The sequence below is a fragment of the Hyposmocoma kahamanoa genome, unplaced genomic scaffold, assembly GCF_003589595.1.
Source record: "Hyposmocoma kahamanoa isolate Upper Pololo Valley unplaced genomic scaffold, ASM358959v1 79, whole genome shotgun sequence".
Classification (NCBI taxonomy): domain Eukaryota; kingdom Metazoa; phylum Arthropoda; class Insecta; order Lepidoptera; family Cosmopterigidae; genus Hyposmocoma; species Hyposmocoma kahamanoa.
The window spans coordinates 3,339,215-3,356,838 of record NW_020653993.1 but is presented as its reverse complement, the minus strand read 5'-3'; the positions used below and the strand labels follow the sequence as shown (position 1 = coordinate 3,356,838).

At 34.9% G+C, this 17,624-nt stretch overlaps 1 protein-coding gene across 1 annotated transcript in view; it reads left to right on the top strand.

Moving 5' to 3' along the window:
- The first annotated feature begins 1,199 nt into the window (after positions 1 to 1,199).
- Positions 1,200 to 17,624, top strand: part of LOC113233606 — a 29,919-nt gene continuing 13,494 nt past the window's right edge. Inside the window, exons 1-5 of the mRNA XM_026468760.1 lie at positions 1,200 to 1,416; positions 8,249 to 8,396; positions 12,643 to 13,733; positions 15,699 to 15,867; positions 17,357 to 17,529. Coding sequence (XP_026324545.1) covers positions 1,336 to 1,416; positions 8,249 to 8,396; positions 12,643 to 13,733; positions 15,699 to 15,867; positions 17,357 to 17,529 — 1,662 coding nt within the window. The 5' untranslated portion in view covers positions 1,200 to 1,335. The remainder of the gene's footprint in view (positions 1,417 to 8,248; positions 8,397 to 12,642; positions 13,734 to 15,698; positions 15,868 to 17,356; positions 17,530 to 17,624) is intronic.

Genomic DNA, 17,624 nt, shown 5'->3' with positions numbered 1-17,624 from the left:
ACTCGAAATGTTATAGATATATTATATCATTATTAATTACAAAGACGGAACATGTTTTTAACAAATGCGATTAATTCTTAACAACCTTTAAAAACACAATTGTTTATTATTGCCAGTTTAAAATAAATACAATTGTGGTATAATCACTTCGCAATGGAATAGGTATAGGTAAATGTGGTAACTACGTACCTACTAATAAAGTATAGTGCATACATACTTTCACTCTTTGCGAAGTATCAATTTCTAAATTAAACCTAAAACCCTAAAACGTAATAGGTAAAAATACTTTTTTAGTATCTGGCTAACGTGACGTCGAAGTCCTGTATAGATATTTAACAAGTAATCTTCCAACCTATACAATAAACACATTAAGATCAATCATCATCACAAATAAGAACTTTTTGTATTAAAATTTATTAAGTGCAATATCAAAAGTATCTGTTTTACAATAATTTATTTAATATAAAAATTAAACGATTCATGGCTTTTGATAGTTTTTTCTAGACCATCTGGCGTTATAAAATAGCTAATATATTCTGTACTATGAAAACGCTCATTAAAATAAAAATAAAAATTATTTCGAAAGCTAAAACTTTCACTTGACATTAGAGTATCAAAAGCATTTACATAATCAGCCTCTAATTGCGCAAAAGTAATACTCAATAATTCGTACATTGACAAATTTTAATGAAGTATCTTTAAACTTAATCCACATGACACTCAGGGTCGTATTCTAAAACTCTACTCAATGCTCAAGTCAGGACTTGAGTATGATTCAAAGCATTAGAAATCATACTCAAGTCCTTGCCATTAGGGTAGTATTTCCAGTGCTTGAAATCATACTCAAGTCTGCTCAAATCCTGACTTGAGCATTGAGTACCTGGAATACGACCCTCACACTCGCTCGAAACGATTTACCACATGAAATATACAAATAGTGAACAAGCTCACAACTTCTCTGGGGAACCACGATCATTGATAAAACAATAATTAGTTTCGAATAGCGGAGGCCAGACGTCGAAAAAATGTATACGTAAACTTATTTTGGCTTTTTTGTGTCTGTCATGAAAAATGTTTTGAATAGTAGATTTTTCACGTCGAATATGGCAACTGAAAAAAGAAAATTTATTTGACGTTACATTACGAGAAATTTAGTCAGCTGAACAATGCGTTTTAATTTATTAATTGCCCAGAAATACGTTTAAACTGTTAAAAAAAATCAAAGCCTGGTATCCATATACCATAATGTACGAATATGTGCTGTGAAAAATTGAAACAAGCAAAGTTGTAGATAAAATTCCTTTGTGTTTTTGTTACTTTGTCGATGAAAATTCCATGATGATGTTTGGAAGACCAAGATGCAGAGAGTGGACGCCTCTAGCCACTCAACAGCTGCGTCTTAGAAGCCTAATACAGGTAAATGATTGTTCTAAATGCTGTCGTAAAGATGAAGGAAGTAGATTGATATTTTAAATGAGATGACTCAATGGGGTGGGTTTACTAACAAACGCCTACTCAGCACGCGTTATCAACGTGATATTGTTGATATTCTCGTACTTTGTCGAACTCTGTGGAACTCTGTGGCCTAGTGGTTAACATTATGATAATAGTTAATAAATAAATAACTGGATCGAACCTGAGACCTCAGATGATAACACCATGAAAACCTGTGTGGAAGCCACTCTATCACGGAGGTCGTCAACTTCGTCGTCGTCACTGTGGGTGGTAGATGATGAGGTCGGGGAAGTTTTACCAATAAGACCTTTTTACAAATCAAATTATTCTAAATCGGATCTGGGTGTCCTGGAGTGAGAATCGTGGCTTTGGTATTCACAGTATAGGTGATTTTTTAATTTGAAACCAAGAAGCAAATGTTGCGACAGTGTTTAAAAAAAAATTTAATAGTTCTATTAAAATTTTATGTTTGCCACATTTTGAAATAAATATATTAATGTGATAATAAGTTATTACCTGTAAAGAAATATACAATGTGCTCACATATATTGAAGGCTTTAACACAAGGACTATAAATAATAATTAATTACTTATTTATTTGTGACAACACAAGTTGTATACCTCTCCTTGTCATAACTAACATAATAATTTTTAGATAAATAGAGCTATTAACATGTTTTGAATTCGAGATCTACAAATCTCTGTAAGCAGTTTTTTATATCTTGTTTAATTTCAGTTTTATTGTTAAAAAACGTCTGTGCAATTGACATTATTTAATAAAAAACCTTTATATGGCAATATCTCAAAAGTTACCAAAATGCAAATGCGTTACTTATGAAAAGTAAGGTAGTATAGAAGTTGACATTTAACAAAGAACTATAATCTCACTATGTCTGAGCAAACCCTGGCCATACAAACTTATTGTAATTATATTGTACATTTGATCTCTTGTAACATATTGTTTTTTTTAATCACATCACATGGGCATGCACTCACTGATCTAATAAATGAATAATTTAAATGTAGTGATAGTTATTTGGGTCATGTACTATACAATTTTTTGGGTCATGTAATTACAATTGAGGAGCGTTAGAACAAAAAGCACATTCACATTTTTACTTGGCCTTCTTTCTTAATGTTTTTTTTAAATTTTTTTTATAATAACGCACACACTCCACATAGCCCCGCACTAGGGAAACCCTGTGTCGCGGGTGCCATGGACACACATAGACAACCACAAAATACACCCAAACTCACGAGAGAAATAAATGTACGCCATACAAATATTTCTCCCGGCCCGGGAATCGAACCTGGGACCTCTGCGTGGCAGTGGCATGCATGGCGGCATGGTAACCGTTCGGCCACAGAGGCAGTTAAAAAAGTCAAATGGTAGTTTTTGCACATTTCCATGAATGATGTATCCAACCTGAACAGCCACCGCTAACTCTTTAAAAATATGTTTCAAATGCACGGATCTGACCACAAAACCCATTCAATGATTGGGAAAAATCTTTTTTGTATATATTTTATAGTCTTTTGGCGCCTTTTCTTGACTTTTTGTTTGCTGTTTTTCTATGAAAGCTATTTGTCTAATGAATTAATAAACAGTAAGTACATTTGGTTTGGCCTTGCTCACTTGTTGTTAGCACCCACCCTTTAACCCTTTGATACAGTCCTCTACAAATAGACTAGACAAAATTAGGATTGAAATTTAACAGATTTATCAGTTTCATTCTGAAGCTCCTTAATTATGTTTTACTAAATAGACACATGCTTGGCTACTGGAAACGTAGTCTCACATTGCACGGTGATTCACGCTCCATACTAAGGCGGTCATAAATACGTAACTCCGAAATTATTATTATTTTTTTATTTTATTACGTTAAAATATGATTAGGTAAACGTAAATTAATAAAATTATACATTTTAAAAAATATTTGACAATATTTAGGTGTAAAAATGTCTCGCAGTAATTTTGTTTTTAGACGATGTATCTAAAACATTTTATACTGCGACTTTTAATGGTAAAACTGTGTAAATAATGATTATTTGTATTAACAATAACCACAAATGAATAAATTAAAACAATAAAAATACATAAAAAAGTTCATTTTACAAAATACAAACAAAACACAAATTATACCAAAATACATTAAATCTCAACAATATTAACTTTAAATACATAACAAGTCTAATACAGCTTTTGACAGTACACCTTTTTTTTTAACAGGTAACTTTCGTAGACCTGTTATGAAGGGATCTGAATGAAGAAGCAGCCTATTTACTAAATCTGTGTTGGTCACAATGCGACTCATTTTACGCGTATGATTTTTTCTAAAAGACTTGATGTATTTGTTAGTCGCTTCAGCTGCTTCTTCAGACAACTCTCCGATTGACAACAAACCGTAATCTATAACATTAGCACCATGAATTAGAACTTTGTGAACGGAAGCAGGCATGTTATACCACGGATAATCGGCAACTAACTGCCGAGCCGTCTCTAAAGCGAACTCTTCGAAGTTCGTCTTATTAATATTATATCCCGAATTTAAACATTGAAGGACGATCCAGCAACGATCTAGGAGATCCTTCTTGATCCCAGTAATTTCAGCGGAAATTTCTGAATTCGAGAAAAACCGCCTGGCTGTATTACCATCGTTTGATGTTCCGCTTCCGCCACTTTTAGGCTTATCCACTATAAGCCCTAATCTTTCTCTAAATTGAGTCTGAACATATGATTTTTTTGCAGCAACAAGCATTTTGTCATTAGCGGACCTAGCTTGCCATTTCCTAACATCTAACTTGTACGCGACATGAACAAAATATTCAAAAAAACGTATTAACGCGTGAAGAGGTGATAAACCAAATTCATATTTACTCTCATCGACTTCCTTATTTAAACATTCGTCAATTTTGTTCATTTCACTGGGCAAGGCGTTACAAATAAAACATTTTGATGAAGAAACACCACTAAGTGCATTACACACTTTACCATCTACCATAGTAAGTTGCAAACAATGAGTAATGCGATATTCGCGATCTTCTTCCTTGAAAACAGTAGGCTGCAAGTTCCTTATTTTATCTTTAAAATGAGCTTCTTCCTCAACTGACACTGCAGTCGATTCCTTCAAATATCGGAGGCGTATAGGACGACAGTATCGAGTTGATGAAGGACGAGGATTTTTCCACAAAACTACTGAATTTTCTTTGTTATCTGTTGTCAAAACAAGCTGAAGTGGCACATACGAAGTAACAAACAGGCTACTGTCTTCAAGAGTGGAGTCAGAAAAACACTGTTTATATTCTGAATGCCCTGTACTGCCATCGAAACCCCATTTCCCTATCAAAGATATCTTATCTAGAGACTCATTAGGTACACTATCCAAAACATCTTTTTGAGACTTGAGAATCCGATTGGCAGTATGATCTAATAAACTTTGAAGTTCGACTTCGGCGGATGATTCTGTAACAGTAATATCTGAAGGATAACAGTGTTTTTTAGATTCCACGACACTTTGGTAAGATGGGAAAATGGTTTTTGAAAACTTATTGTCTATAAATTTCTTTACTAATATATATTGATGTCGAGTTAACTGAGCTTCAACAATGAGCGATAAAACTTCGCTAGAATCGATTTCAGGACAAGACAAGCTATCGGACGCATTGAGCAATGACTGTACAAGAGAAGGGTCTTGGTTAGACAAACTAGCCAATCTTCTCCTTTTTGTACGTTTACTGGTGTCGTCAAAGTTAATTCTCGGACGGCCATGCGATGAAGAAGTTGATGGTTTAACTTCGTCAAAGCTCTGAGATACACGTAACTCAGTTCGCTGTACATCAATATTTTCAACGACATGCAGCCAATCTGAATATTTTTCTAAGAATTTAGATCTAGTACGATTCGACTTTGCCCAGTAGTGGGAAATTCGTTTACAAATATTCTTAATTTTAAGGCTTAAAGTCTCTAAATCAATATTTTCGATGTCGTCAGAAAGGGATGATGTTTCGGTCAAAGTGATGATGTTTCGGTCAAAGTGCTCAGGACGTGTTGCATTTTTTCATTTGGATTACCCACTTTAGAGTGCCAAATATCAAAAATTGTCATCCTCGATACAGAACATTTGAAAAATGTACCTAAAACAATATGAAAGCTGAACTTAAAAAAAAATTAAAAATTCAATACTATGGACATGCATACTTTGACACCCCTTTAAGCCAAGAAGAGGCAGCAAGATGCAAATGAAACTTATAGCTCTTAATAAGGACATACTCCTTATTCAAAAACCATATACCTCAGGTGCAGCTCAGCGCAGCCAAAAGTTGTAGGTCTAAAGGAAATTAAGTTATGCCAAAAATTTTCACCAAAAAACTGCCTTCAATAAAAAAATTATATAAAAAAAAATATGCATAAAAAAAATTAAAAAAAATTGATAATAAAAGTACATACCATGCTCTTGGATCTCCATGCTTTCACAACACGTAAACACTTGATTTGGAATAGTGACACTCAAAAACAAAGTGATTAAGTTTCGATGACTCACACGTGGTGATAATTAGTCTCGCGATGCGCTCACTTCCGATGCACAAAAGTGAATGATAACGTGACCTAATTACATTGATATTTATAGTTTTTGGAAGCTTGTTAACTAGTTACTAACTTAGTGAGTTGATCTAACCGGGATAAGCCAATGATTTTTTTTTATTTATGGCCTATGGGGGAATCACAGTGCATTGTTTAATTGTCTAGTCGCTAAGGTCCGGGGTGCTGACTCTTTTGCGACAGTTCTTAAGCCTTTAATTTGCAAGGCAAATTTAGTATATCAAATATGTATGTTATAAGAAATTAGCATGGTAGCATTTTTATTGTAACTGTTTTGAAAGTTATATTGTGTTTTTATAAATATATAAAAGGACGATGTGACAGACAATGATACACATTTGTAAAAAAAAAAAACTTGTTAACACTTGTTGGCACACAAGATTGACTTTATCTAAATAAGTAATGACGATTGACGCACTTCAATGTAAAAATTAGTTTAACTGTTTTTAATGAAATATTCACTTATTGTTTTAGATTAATTATTAGTGTAACCTAATTTTTTTAGTATGTAGAAATTTTGTATCTGGTTAGAGATGAAATCACCAGTATTGAGTCAAACCAGTTAAGGTTTACAGGTACTGTATGTGTTTGTACGATTTAAACGAGCTAATAGCCCAAGCCATTTGTCGAGGTCTTATAATGTTGGCGGCTCTGTTCCAGTCCTCGTTGCGAGGTTATGTACAGTAATTACTGGGTTAGTAAGCGAGTCGCAAAATGCCCCCGGAAAGTGGGTTGACATTAGAAGCTCAAGGGTTTCTGTCTTAGAAGTCGAGTAGGTCCCATCAGGCTTTTTTAATAGTCCTGGTTGATGGGAGTTGGCTTTGGCAAGCACTCTGTGTAGACGTGCACCTTGAGGAGCACTAGTGATCTCCTCACAAAACCGCCTCCACGATGCTCGCTTGGCCTTCCTTATCTCCTTATAATAATTGGTTAGGGCCTTCCTGTAAGTCTCCCATTCCTTTGTCAGCTTGGCCCTATTGAAGTCTTCGGGTTTTCTCAAGCTTCTTTTCTCCAGGTAGATTGGCTGAGCATAAGATTATCTTAGCCCAACGGCTATTCCGGGGAAATAAATATGCTGCTACAAAGTCGTCAGTACAGAACTCTGGAACAGGCATAAGGTTAATGTTTTTGTTCTAAACAATGCAGGCTCTGGGTCTACTTCCACAAGTGTTGTAGATCAACTTACCAGCGGCATTGAGTCCCATTACGTTTGTGTGGTTAACCCAGGGTTGCTGAATGATTGCGACATCCACATTGCCTTTCGCGAAGCAACACTGGCGTAATTTCTATGAATAATTATTCTATTTGTTAACCAACTTCAAAAAAGGAGGAGGTTCTCAATTCGTCTGTATGTTTTTTTTGTATTGTATATATTACGGGATTGTTTTATTATATAGATATATAGATAGATTTTATTGTTGCGCGATAACTCCGGTATTTGTGAACCGATTTTCATGATTATTTTTTTGTTCGAAAGGGGGTACTTCCATATTGGTCCCATTTTATTTTGAAGAAAATCATCCACCTCGAAGGGTGGCTGTTCACGCATGAAGATTCATTTTTATAAATAGCGCCTAAGTTTAATTTAGGCGCAATTACTTTAATGGTTGATTTTGCTATTTCTCCAATTCAAGGCGTTTTTCTCTCAATATATTTTGAGTAGTGAGAACCGATTGTTATTATTTCCACAAAAGTATGTTTGAAAGTCATTGGGTGATAAGTGATTTCAGGTTCAGCTGTGTAATATTGGAAGTATTTTCAAAACATATAATTGACATTTCTGCTATAATGGTTGGATTATATATAGTTAATAACATGAAATGTTTTTTTTACTATTTAAACACAACTTACTTGACTGAAGTTCTTGATCATAGTTATAATGTTTTTCCCAACTCGTCACATATATACATTTGAAGTTTATTTATGTACAGATAAAGTGAGTATGCTATGGTTATGCAAGTGGAGAATTGTGGTCTCTGCCAACCCTATCTGGAAATGCTACAAAACAATAGTTCTCGAAAAAGCTAAATGCTATTGTTCAAATCACTACAGGCAAAGACTAGTTACTTATCCTAACGCATTGCCTCACATAGGAGACTAAAAAGAGCCTGCTGGAGCAGCATATACCTTCGAGCTTTGCGATAATAATCTGGTTAACTGATTGCAATTGATCGACTGTAACTTTCTTTTCAGATTGTAGGCTACAACATACGCCCACCAGAAGGCTGTATGTCTCAGTGCAGTTACTACTTGACCCTGCACCATACCACCATGTCTGCTCCGTTTTATACCAGTGAACGGATTAGTTCACCTCACCCTAAGTGGAAGGAGATTGATTCAGGTATGATTCAAGTTCATATAGCCCAAGATGCATATTAGCAAAAGTCACTAAATTCACTTCTTTTTTTTAACTTTTATGGCTCCACCATTACATAAAGTAATTATTTTGTGTCACGGTTGAAAAAAAAGGACACTGATTTCTATTCCGACTTAAAATTTTGCTTTAACTTTTTTTGTGAAATAACATAGTGTTGTCTCTTTGGCGACACTGTGTTATTTCACAAAAAAAAAACTTGGCAACACCATTAACACAAGTTTCGTACCTATAGCTATTTAAAAATCCGACAGCAGTTTGGCAATGTTCATCATTAAAAAAAATACATTAATGACACAATATGGTAATACAGTGTAACTTAAAACCCAATCTGAGATCCAGACTAGATTGTCAAACATTTCCAAAATAATCTCGTATTTCAGAACTCCGAGCACGGTAACTTGGATTATGCCATGCCGTAGTTTCCACTAGAAAGGTCAATAATATCACAAAAATGTCCAGAAAAATACACGCGCGGCGCAACCGAATATAACCTCAAAAACAAAAGACGGTCTTGTACCAATATGTGCGTTCTAGTAAATGGAAAAACGGGATTATTGTATATAATTTTGAACAAAAACGATTATCCCGCTATCTCCGTATGTAATCAAACTTGGTACAGAAACAATAAAATCAACGTGTAAGGTTGACTGGGTATAAGCTCGCGAATTACTAGGTACCTACTGCCGCATGCCGCCGCCCACACGCGCAACAAGGCGGTGTAGCCCCTGTTCGTTAAGCAGGAAATTCTGTTCAAACTAAGAACCGGCTACAGGATATTGATTTTTTTATTATTACTGGTATTTATAGAACCGAAAACAGAGATTTTTACATTTACACTTCGGTGTAGGTATATATACAGGGTGGAAATTTGTAATGCCACCTGGAGGGAAAGTACTCTAAATACTAGAGATAGAAATTTTTACTTAAAGGAAACATTCCTTTATTTTTTAAAAGACAAAACTGCATTCATAGATTTTCGAAAATTTCTAGCAGCACGCGGGAATCGAAGCTGCTTTAATCTGAAAAAAAATGCACCCTGCACTTTTATTGCGTCAATCGATAGGGTTAATTATAAGAATAAAATCTCTCTCACAAAATTTATTGATTATTATCTTTTTTTGTGGGGATATGTTAAAAATCAAATTTAACCTAAATCCCATTCGAGTGTAAACGAGTTGAAGGCCGAGGTTCAGAATACGATTTGTAATACAATTTATCACAACACGTTATTAAAAGTTACTCAAAGTGAATTCGTTAAAAGATTAAATTTGTGTATCCTAGAAAATGAGCTCATTTCGAGCAACTAATTAGTTAGATTACCATTTTTTCGTTTTATTAAAATATGTTAAGATTTCACGGTTTCTTTTTTCATTTAATTAACCAATTTTGTGAGAGAGATTCAATAAAAGACATCGATCGATGCAATAAAAGTGCAAGGTGCATTTTTTTCAGATTAAAGCGGGTTGGATTCCCGCGTGTTGCTAGAAATTTTCGAAAACCTATGAATGCAATTTTATTTCTTTAAAAAAATAAAGGAATGTTTCCTTTAAGTAAAAATTTCTATCTCCAGTATTTAGAGTACTTTCCCTCCAGGTGGCATTACAAATTTCCACCCTGTATATAGGAAAGTGGATTTTTGTGATGTCAATTCTCGTGCGAAATATATCAATTTAATGTATGTGTATAGGTAAATCAATCAGGTCTGTTAGAACATAACGCGTGTGTGCATTATTCTATTTGTCACTTGTAATCATTTAAAATATTGATTATTATCTGGTATTTACGTTTTGAAAATTAATGATGAGACATAAACCGATTAAATAAAAAAAAATCTAAAAAGATTTTGTTATTTTGTGTTATTGACTACTGTTGGTAATTTTCCAAAAAAATTCAAATAGTGGAAATTTTTCAGTGAAATAGTTTTTGGGAAGCATTTAAAAAATTGGAAAAATATAATTTCAAAGTCTTATATTAATATGTTCTACGATTAGAAGTATCCTTTGAAGTTTTATTTAGCGTGAATTATACGAGCAAACTTGAATATCTAAAATCTACTTTGAGACAAACGAGATTTAAAATATTTTCTCAAGAGCGAAAAAAACACTTTTTTAATAGCTCCAGCGTTTTCGTTGAGTAACATCAGTAGTAGTAGTAAAGTTTTTCGTCCTTCGGGACAGGCTAAGGCGTCTAGCCATACTGCCAAATCTTAGATTTAAATTTTTCTTCAACGTATTATTTTATTAACGTGAAGCCAAATCTTCAGTATGAAATTTAAATTTCAAGGCAAATTGCCAAATCATTAGTTAACTTTTTGTGTTTGTTGTAGTTGTAGACTCATTGTCATTTTTGATTTGCAAGGTAAGTCAGTAACTTCAACTTTTGACAAGTGTCAATGTCAAATGTAGAAAAATAAAGGAAAAATATTGTACAAATATCCGGAAAAATATTTCATTTTCTGAAAAATATGATTTTTCAAAATGGAAATTTTTCCAAGACCCAACACCAGCCGTGCCCGTCATATCTTTGTTATTTGAAACTCGAAGTAGCACTGCAGCTTTCTGTCACCAGTCTGTGATCAGTCAGAACAAAAAACAATGTGCTTCTATAACCATTCATGAGCATTTTGTGTGCTCTCAAAAGACGCCAGGCGCTAGATCAATTTAACGAAAAGACTGAATCGCGTTGTTAAGGTTTTGATTATTGTAGACAACGCAGCCATTAGTAGACAGGTCTGCGGTCGCGTCTTTGTGTAATATTAATATACAAATTTGTGGAAAACGACTGCATGGATCTGATTATTGATTTCATACTTTTACTATTATTCAATTTTACCTCCGAAAGAGCTCCGAGAGCTGCAGTAATTTACAACTGTTCTCTTAATGGGACTTTACCAGGAATCTTGAAATATACCGAATAAAGCAATTGGAATTTGGACTTTCCTGGTTTCGGTGATGTAATTGGAACGCTCGAGTGCACCTTGCAATACTTATTTATATTATTTTATTTGTCCAACGACCTTTCATCATAACAAATGTAGATTTTGAAAACAACGCTGAATAACAATTTTTCGACTATGTAACCCGGCCCGTATGTAAACGTTGAGGTGCTGAATATTAATTTGGTTGGGTAGATAACCTAGTCTACTTAATTAGTTGTGTGTTTAGAGCTAAATGTACATAGTAAATGTAAAGGTGGCAGTGCTACTTGGTGTTATTAGCAGTGGCATATAACAACATCCGTTGGGTAGCCCGAAAATTTATTCTGCAGTTTAGAACTACGTTTTAAACGAAATTCGTCATGCATTGTAGCAATTGCTGCATATCGCCTAAATCGGCTTAAGGTATTTAGATATCCGCCATACCCACCCACAGTTTTTATAGCAGTAGAGTTCCTTGTGAAAGAGTTCGTCCAGGGAAGTAGAAGTGATGGTAAACGACACGCCTGGCCATAACAGTTGCAGTGCCACTCAGAGCTTTAAATCGCAAAGATTTATGGTGCACTGCCTCTGCGCCCATCATCCCGCACACTTACCCTTCAAAACCGGAACGCAGTAATGCTCACATTACTGCTTGACGGCAGAAGTAGGTAAGGTGGCAGTACTTCCCTGGATTAGCTCTTTCCAAGAAACTCTACTGCTACTCTGAGCTGATTACAGCGCTTCGGTGTTGAAGGGTTACTAGTGAAATTCCAGTCACATGAAACTTGTCAACTTATGTTTCAAGGTGATAGGCGCATTGACAGTGCCCCTCAGATCTTTGTGATTTAAAGCTTTGATTGACACTGCAACTGTTACGGATCGACTTGTTCATCTCGTCCTTTGATATCATAAAAAAACCTTTATTGTAATTAGACACAAGGGCGCAATTACTTCTGTATGGAATACGATCGTTCTCTCAAATAACTTATCCAATCCGCTTTAGTCCGCTTTATTATAATAATGTGTTTATAATAGTCAGAGTAACGACAGGATAAAGGTTATCATCCATTTAATGCTACGGCACTAGACCCACAACGCTTCGCCTCAAAATAGAGTATTGAAAAACGGACTTAAAATTGTGTGTCATACCGTATATTTTAAAAACGGCGTGACACCCCCACGTCATCCTCCTGCCGTCGACTGTTATCATTTAAATCTAAAACGCTGATGCTTTGGCGTGCACGGAAGTCAGAACAAGTTTAATAACTTGTGAAAACCTTTATTTAATTCCAGAAATCACCCAAAGGATGTCATCAACAAACATAGTAATAAGAATATGGTGTCATATTCTCCATTCTTCAGAAGAAAATTGCGAAAAATCCCAAGATACAATCATTCAAACTTGGGGAGTATATTTCAGTGGTCTTCGCTACATCGGGGCTAATTTAGCCTTAAATTTTACCTCAGATTGTTTCAAAAGCAATACCCTAGTATTCCAAATGCTTGGAGGCTATTTCTGTTCCTATAAAAGTCTCAAACTAGACATAATTCCTACAGAAAATGAAATTGAACACAGTTCTCTATCATCTGATTCTTCAGGAAAAACTATATCGAAAAACACTTTAGAGTCGAAATTCATTCAGCATCAAAAAGTGAAAGAGTCGAGGTCGATATCGCCTAATAAAATTAATAGGAAATCTGATAAAGAGTATTCAAAAAGTCATAGTCCTGTTGAAAGGGTATTTAAGCAGAATTTTCCGACTTTAAAAACATCTACGAGTCTGAACATTGCCCATAGACAACGGGATAAACGGGAAGAAAGTTTGGAAAGAAAAAGGGATCCAAATTATATATATGAACATTCACCGGAAACATTAGACGTTATGTGTGGCGACAGACGTAGCGGTATATCGAGAACGACGTCTCAAGAAGAATTGCAAGAAAACATCGATTTGAGCGAAACCGCAGAGAATTACGATTTGAGAAATCAATCGGATGGTGCGCCAAAATATAGATATTTGGCTATGAGTTTTCTGAAATCGGAGATTCGGCATAGTTACAACGCTAGCAAATTGCAGAAATTACATTTATTGCAATATGCTATTAAGAAGAAGCAAGAAGCGGTTCAACAGATCAAAGAACGGATATACAAGAAATCTGCCTTAGCCAACGAGTGGACACAATCACAAGAAGACGAAATTAAATTAAAATCCAAAAGTCGATCTCAGAGGAATCTCTTTTCTCCGGAAGAGGAGATTCTGGACATAGGAAAGTCATCGTCCCAAAATGACTTGAATAAAAATGGTAGAGTTAGAGAAGAAAGGCCTGCGGTATCTAACGGGCCAAGATTAACTCTAAAGTTAAATGATCTCCTATCTTTTAAGGTAAGTTTAACTTTGTAACACCACTTTAGAATAGTTCGCAATTCTCTATGCAGAACCCCCTATAGTGGTAGATACCACGGCTGTATCTATTTATACTACAAAGCAGCACTAGTGTTTCTGTATTCTTCTGAACCAGCGTAATCATAAGTACAAGAGATTTAAGATCTTATGCCCCAACGCCATATAAACAATACTAATAATCCCCAAGGCCTCATTACTTAGTTTTTATTTTTTATCTTCGACTTTTATGAATCTGACTTATGCAAAATATTTACAAGTCGGTCAACCAAATGGTGTTTCGTTCTATTTCAATTGCAGAAATTAAGGCGAAATGGTATCGTGGTTGCGTAGGTTTTGAATAGTGTACTAAAAAGAATGTAGAATGGCCCCTGTGGCAGTTCATAAAAATGTACACAATATAACCTTGGTAACGATGTGCACTAATTTACGTATTTCATAAACTATTTTTATAAGCCTCGCTTTAAATGAATAAGCCTTTGTTTAAGTAACATTAAATTAAAGTAAAAATAACACCAAATCAATGTTTATTTCTGTGAAATGAGCGGAAGAACATTTTTTTTCAAAAATTCTTTAATTTTTTACAACAGCGTGCAAAGGTACTTCATTAGACTGCATTCGCTAGAGATGAGGTGTATCGATAAAAAGTTTTCGATATTCATTTTTAAAATATGAACTTTAATAATGGGCAATGAATTAGCATGTCAGTGTTATTACTTTTTTGAAACCTATAAATTAATATGACAAAACGTTTTTTGAAATTTTCTAAAATATGTATTGAAATTACATTTGACTGATGATTGTGTGTTTTATGCCTTCAATATAATACAGAACACTTCACACGTCTATACATCTTTCAGAATACGTCAGAAAAATAAAACTATTAGAGAGAACTTGTGCTTCAAAAATCAAATACAACAAAAATATGTCGACTTTACCTCATCTCTATGACAAACGTCAAATGAAATGGCACCGGGATCATCCTAGTTTACATTTAGTACCTATAGAGACGGAGAAATTAGTTGCACGATAGACATTTGTCTTCTAGAAATAAAATATACCCTCTTACTATCAAATGAGCTCATATTTATTACGGATCACGGGAGACAAAATGTTAATGAAATATCTGTATTAACTATCGAATGAAACTTATTTTTCCGTAGATTAACGTAGCAAAAAATGGTAATACCGATAACCCATAGTCCAATACCGGTATCTTCCGTTTTCATTATCAATTATAATAACAAGTTCAACTCGTATTTTTAATGTCGAAAAGCGATTTTTCGTGTGATCGAAATACTTCACGTCTTATTTTGGGTCTCACTTAAGCTTAATAAAAAGATAATTAAGAAATAAACCTGCAAAAATCTTTATATATGGTTTATCAATAGACTTCTTTATCATGAAAATCTACGACCGTACCTGCTTTAAACATTAGTCACGTTTCAAGATTATTTGCAATCGTTTGTTTGTTGACGCTATCGTGATAATGTCAATTGATTCATTCTAAAAACAGAAAAAGAACGACAAACATTGCAGATAACAATCTATAATATACGGGATGATACAACTTTTAGGTCCAAGATTCAAGAAAGTGATTTTCGTTTTGTGACGGTATTGTTTCGAACGTGCGAATTTTAGTTTAGCCGGAATTATTCCCCTTCTTTAAGACTTGTTGTACAAGTCGTGGTGCCATGTCTCTTTCCAATAATTGATACTGGAGTTGACGTTATGAGTATGTGTAATAGTTCTCAGAATATTTGCATACAAAATCTTACTTCCGCTTGTGGCTGCTAGGGGCGCTGTACAATTTGCGCCACTAATTTGTGAAGTCAGCGGAAGCCAGCGACATCTGTCACAGCAAACTTATAAGACAAGCACTTATGCCATTAACTTAAGGTACATAAAGAAACAGACTATAAATGACTGTAATTCTTTTTTATCTAGGCAAAACCCTCCCCGTTCCAAAGAGCAGAACACGTAAGGCTGACCAAACAGCTGGAAATATTACGGTTCAAACGCATCATACTGTCAGACGAGACGGACAGGAAACTGGCTAACATTAGAAGACTGAAAGTGATACACGCTAAGTTATTTGAGGAGAATCAGGATCTAGGTAAGTTCCATACGAAGTCTAAGGGCGCATTCCCATTGTGTCGTAACGTTTTATTTATCGTTGGACGACTGTCGCGTCTAGCCTGTTCCCATATCACGACTATCTGTCGTGACTGTGTCGTAGACGTTTATTTATCGTCAGACGACTGTCGTTCTAGCTCTTCCCATTGATACGACAGTTTGTCGTCGTAACGTCAAAAAATTCGTGAACGACAGTTCATCGTGTTGTACTATATATGAACAACTTCAGTTATATATACAAGCCACGACACTTTAAACTGCACGACTATCTGTTGTCACGGTATAATGGGTACGCGCTCTAAGGTCACAGTAACATTGACTATCTTTTAGATCAATCCAGATGTCGTACTATAGCGGGCAGGGCTCTTCTAGATCGGAGACTATGGACCGACGCTAATAATAGGCCGTAATACAATTATAAAGGTTTCTTTTTAATCATAATCTAATCATAATAATATAATAATTTAATCATAAAATTATTTGCAAGACAAACAAGAGTTAGAGTAATGATGCACTCTCGGACACATAATTCGGGCCACCTTGCATTGTCAGTTATTAATTTCCCTATTTTTTTTATAAGCCCGTTTTGTCTCAGTGCCCGCCTCTCCCTCTTTTCCCGTTACTCTCGATCTTGGGCAAGATCTGGTCAGTCCTTAAAAAGGGGTCCAAGGCATCCTGCCATCGCGGCCGGGGACTACTGTGTCTTCTTTTTGATTTGTGGGTTGTCCTGGCCCACAACTCGCTCGACATGCGGCAGACGTGACTCATATCAACTTGGCCGCCTTCCGAGCCTTTATGCCGCAAGCTTAAAAAAATGTTTGGTCAGAAACCATTAATGATGGTGTACTAAACGTCATTTCCGTGTTGTAAATTCTCTCTATCTAAAGTTTCCGAAATTTACTGGAATGCAAAATCAATGCTTAACCACTTGATAAACTTGTGTTAGTTGGAAATTAAAACAAATTAATTTAAGAAAAAGACGGTTGACTAATTTATAACTGGTTTCAAAAAAGGAGAAGATTCTCAATTCGACGGATTTTTTTTTTGTGTATGTTACGCGTATACTCCGACGTTTGTGAACCGATTTCGATGTTACTTTTTTCGTTGGAAAGGGGTTCTCTTAGTAGTAATCCTGTTCAAATTTGAATAAAATATTCCACCTCTAAGGATAGCAAATTAGGGGATGAATCCTGTTTACTGATTTCACCCACTTTCCGTTAACCAATTGCAATAAAACTTGGCAAATGAGTATAATTCCACAAACTTTTGAGGTCGGTTTTTTAAATATTTATTTTCAAATTAGATCTGAAATAAAACAGTAAATTTGAAAAACCATGTCATTATTTTGGTGATTTTCTGCTGTTCAGCTAAATGTGCCGGTGTGTGTATTTAGAAAGAAAATATATTTCTCATCTACATTTTGCCATCCACATTTCAAATTGGTTTTAATTTTATTTCCTGGTTTTCAGGTTTAGAACTCCTCCAAGAGTACCACACGCTATCTCGTCGCAACGACGTATTAAAAGAGACCAAACTGTCCTGTGGTGCTTTAAGAGAATTGGCAGCCAGATCGCATCTTGCCTTGACCAATAAAAGAACAGAACTATTGCAGCAATTGCATCAGATATTTTATATTGAACAGGTAAGAATTTTAAGAGACGTTTGATTTACGACCGACATTGTATTTTAATTAAATATTAGGGGTTAAAGTATGAAATTGCCGTTTTATTGCAAAAG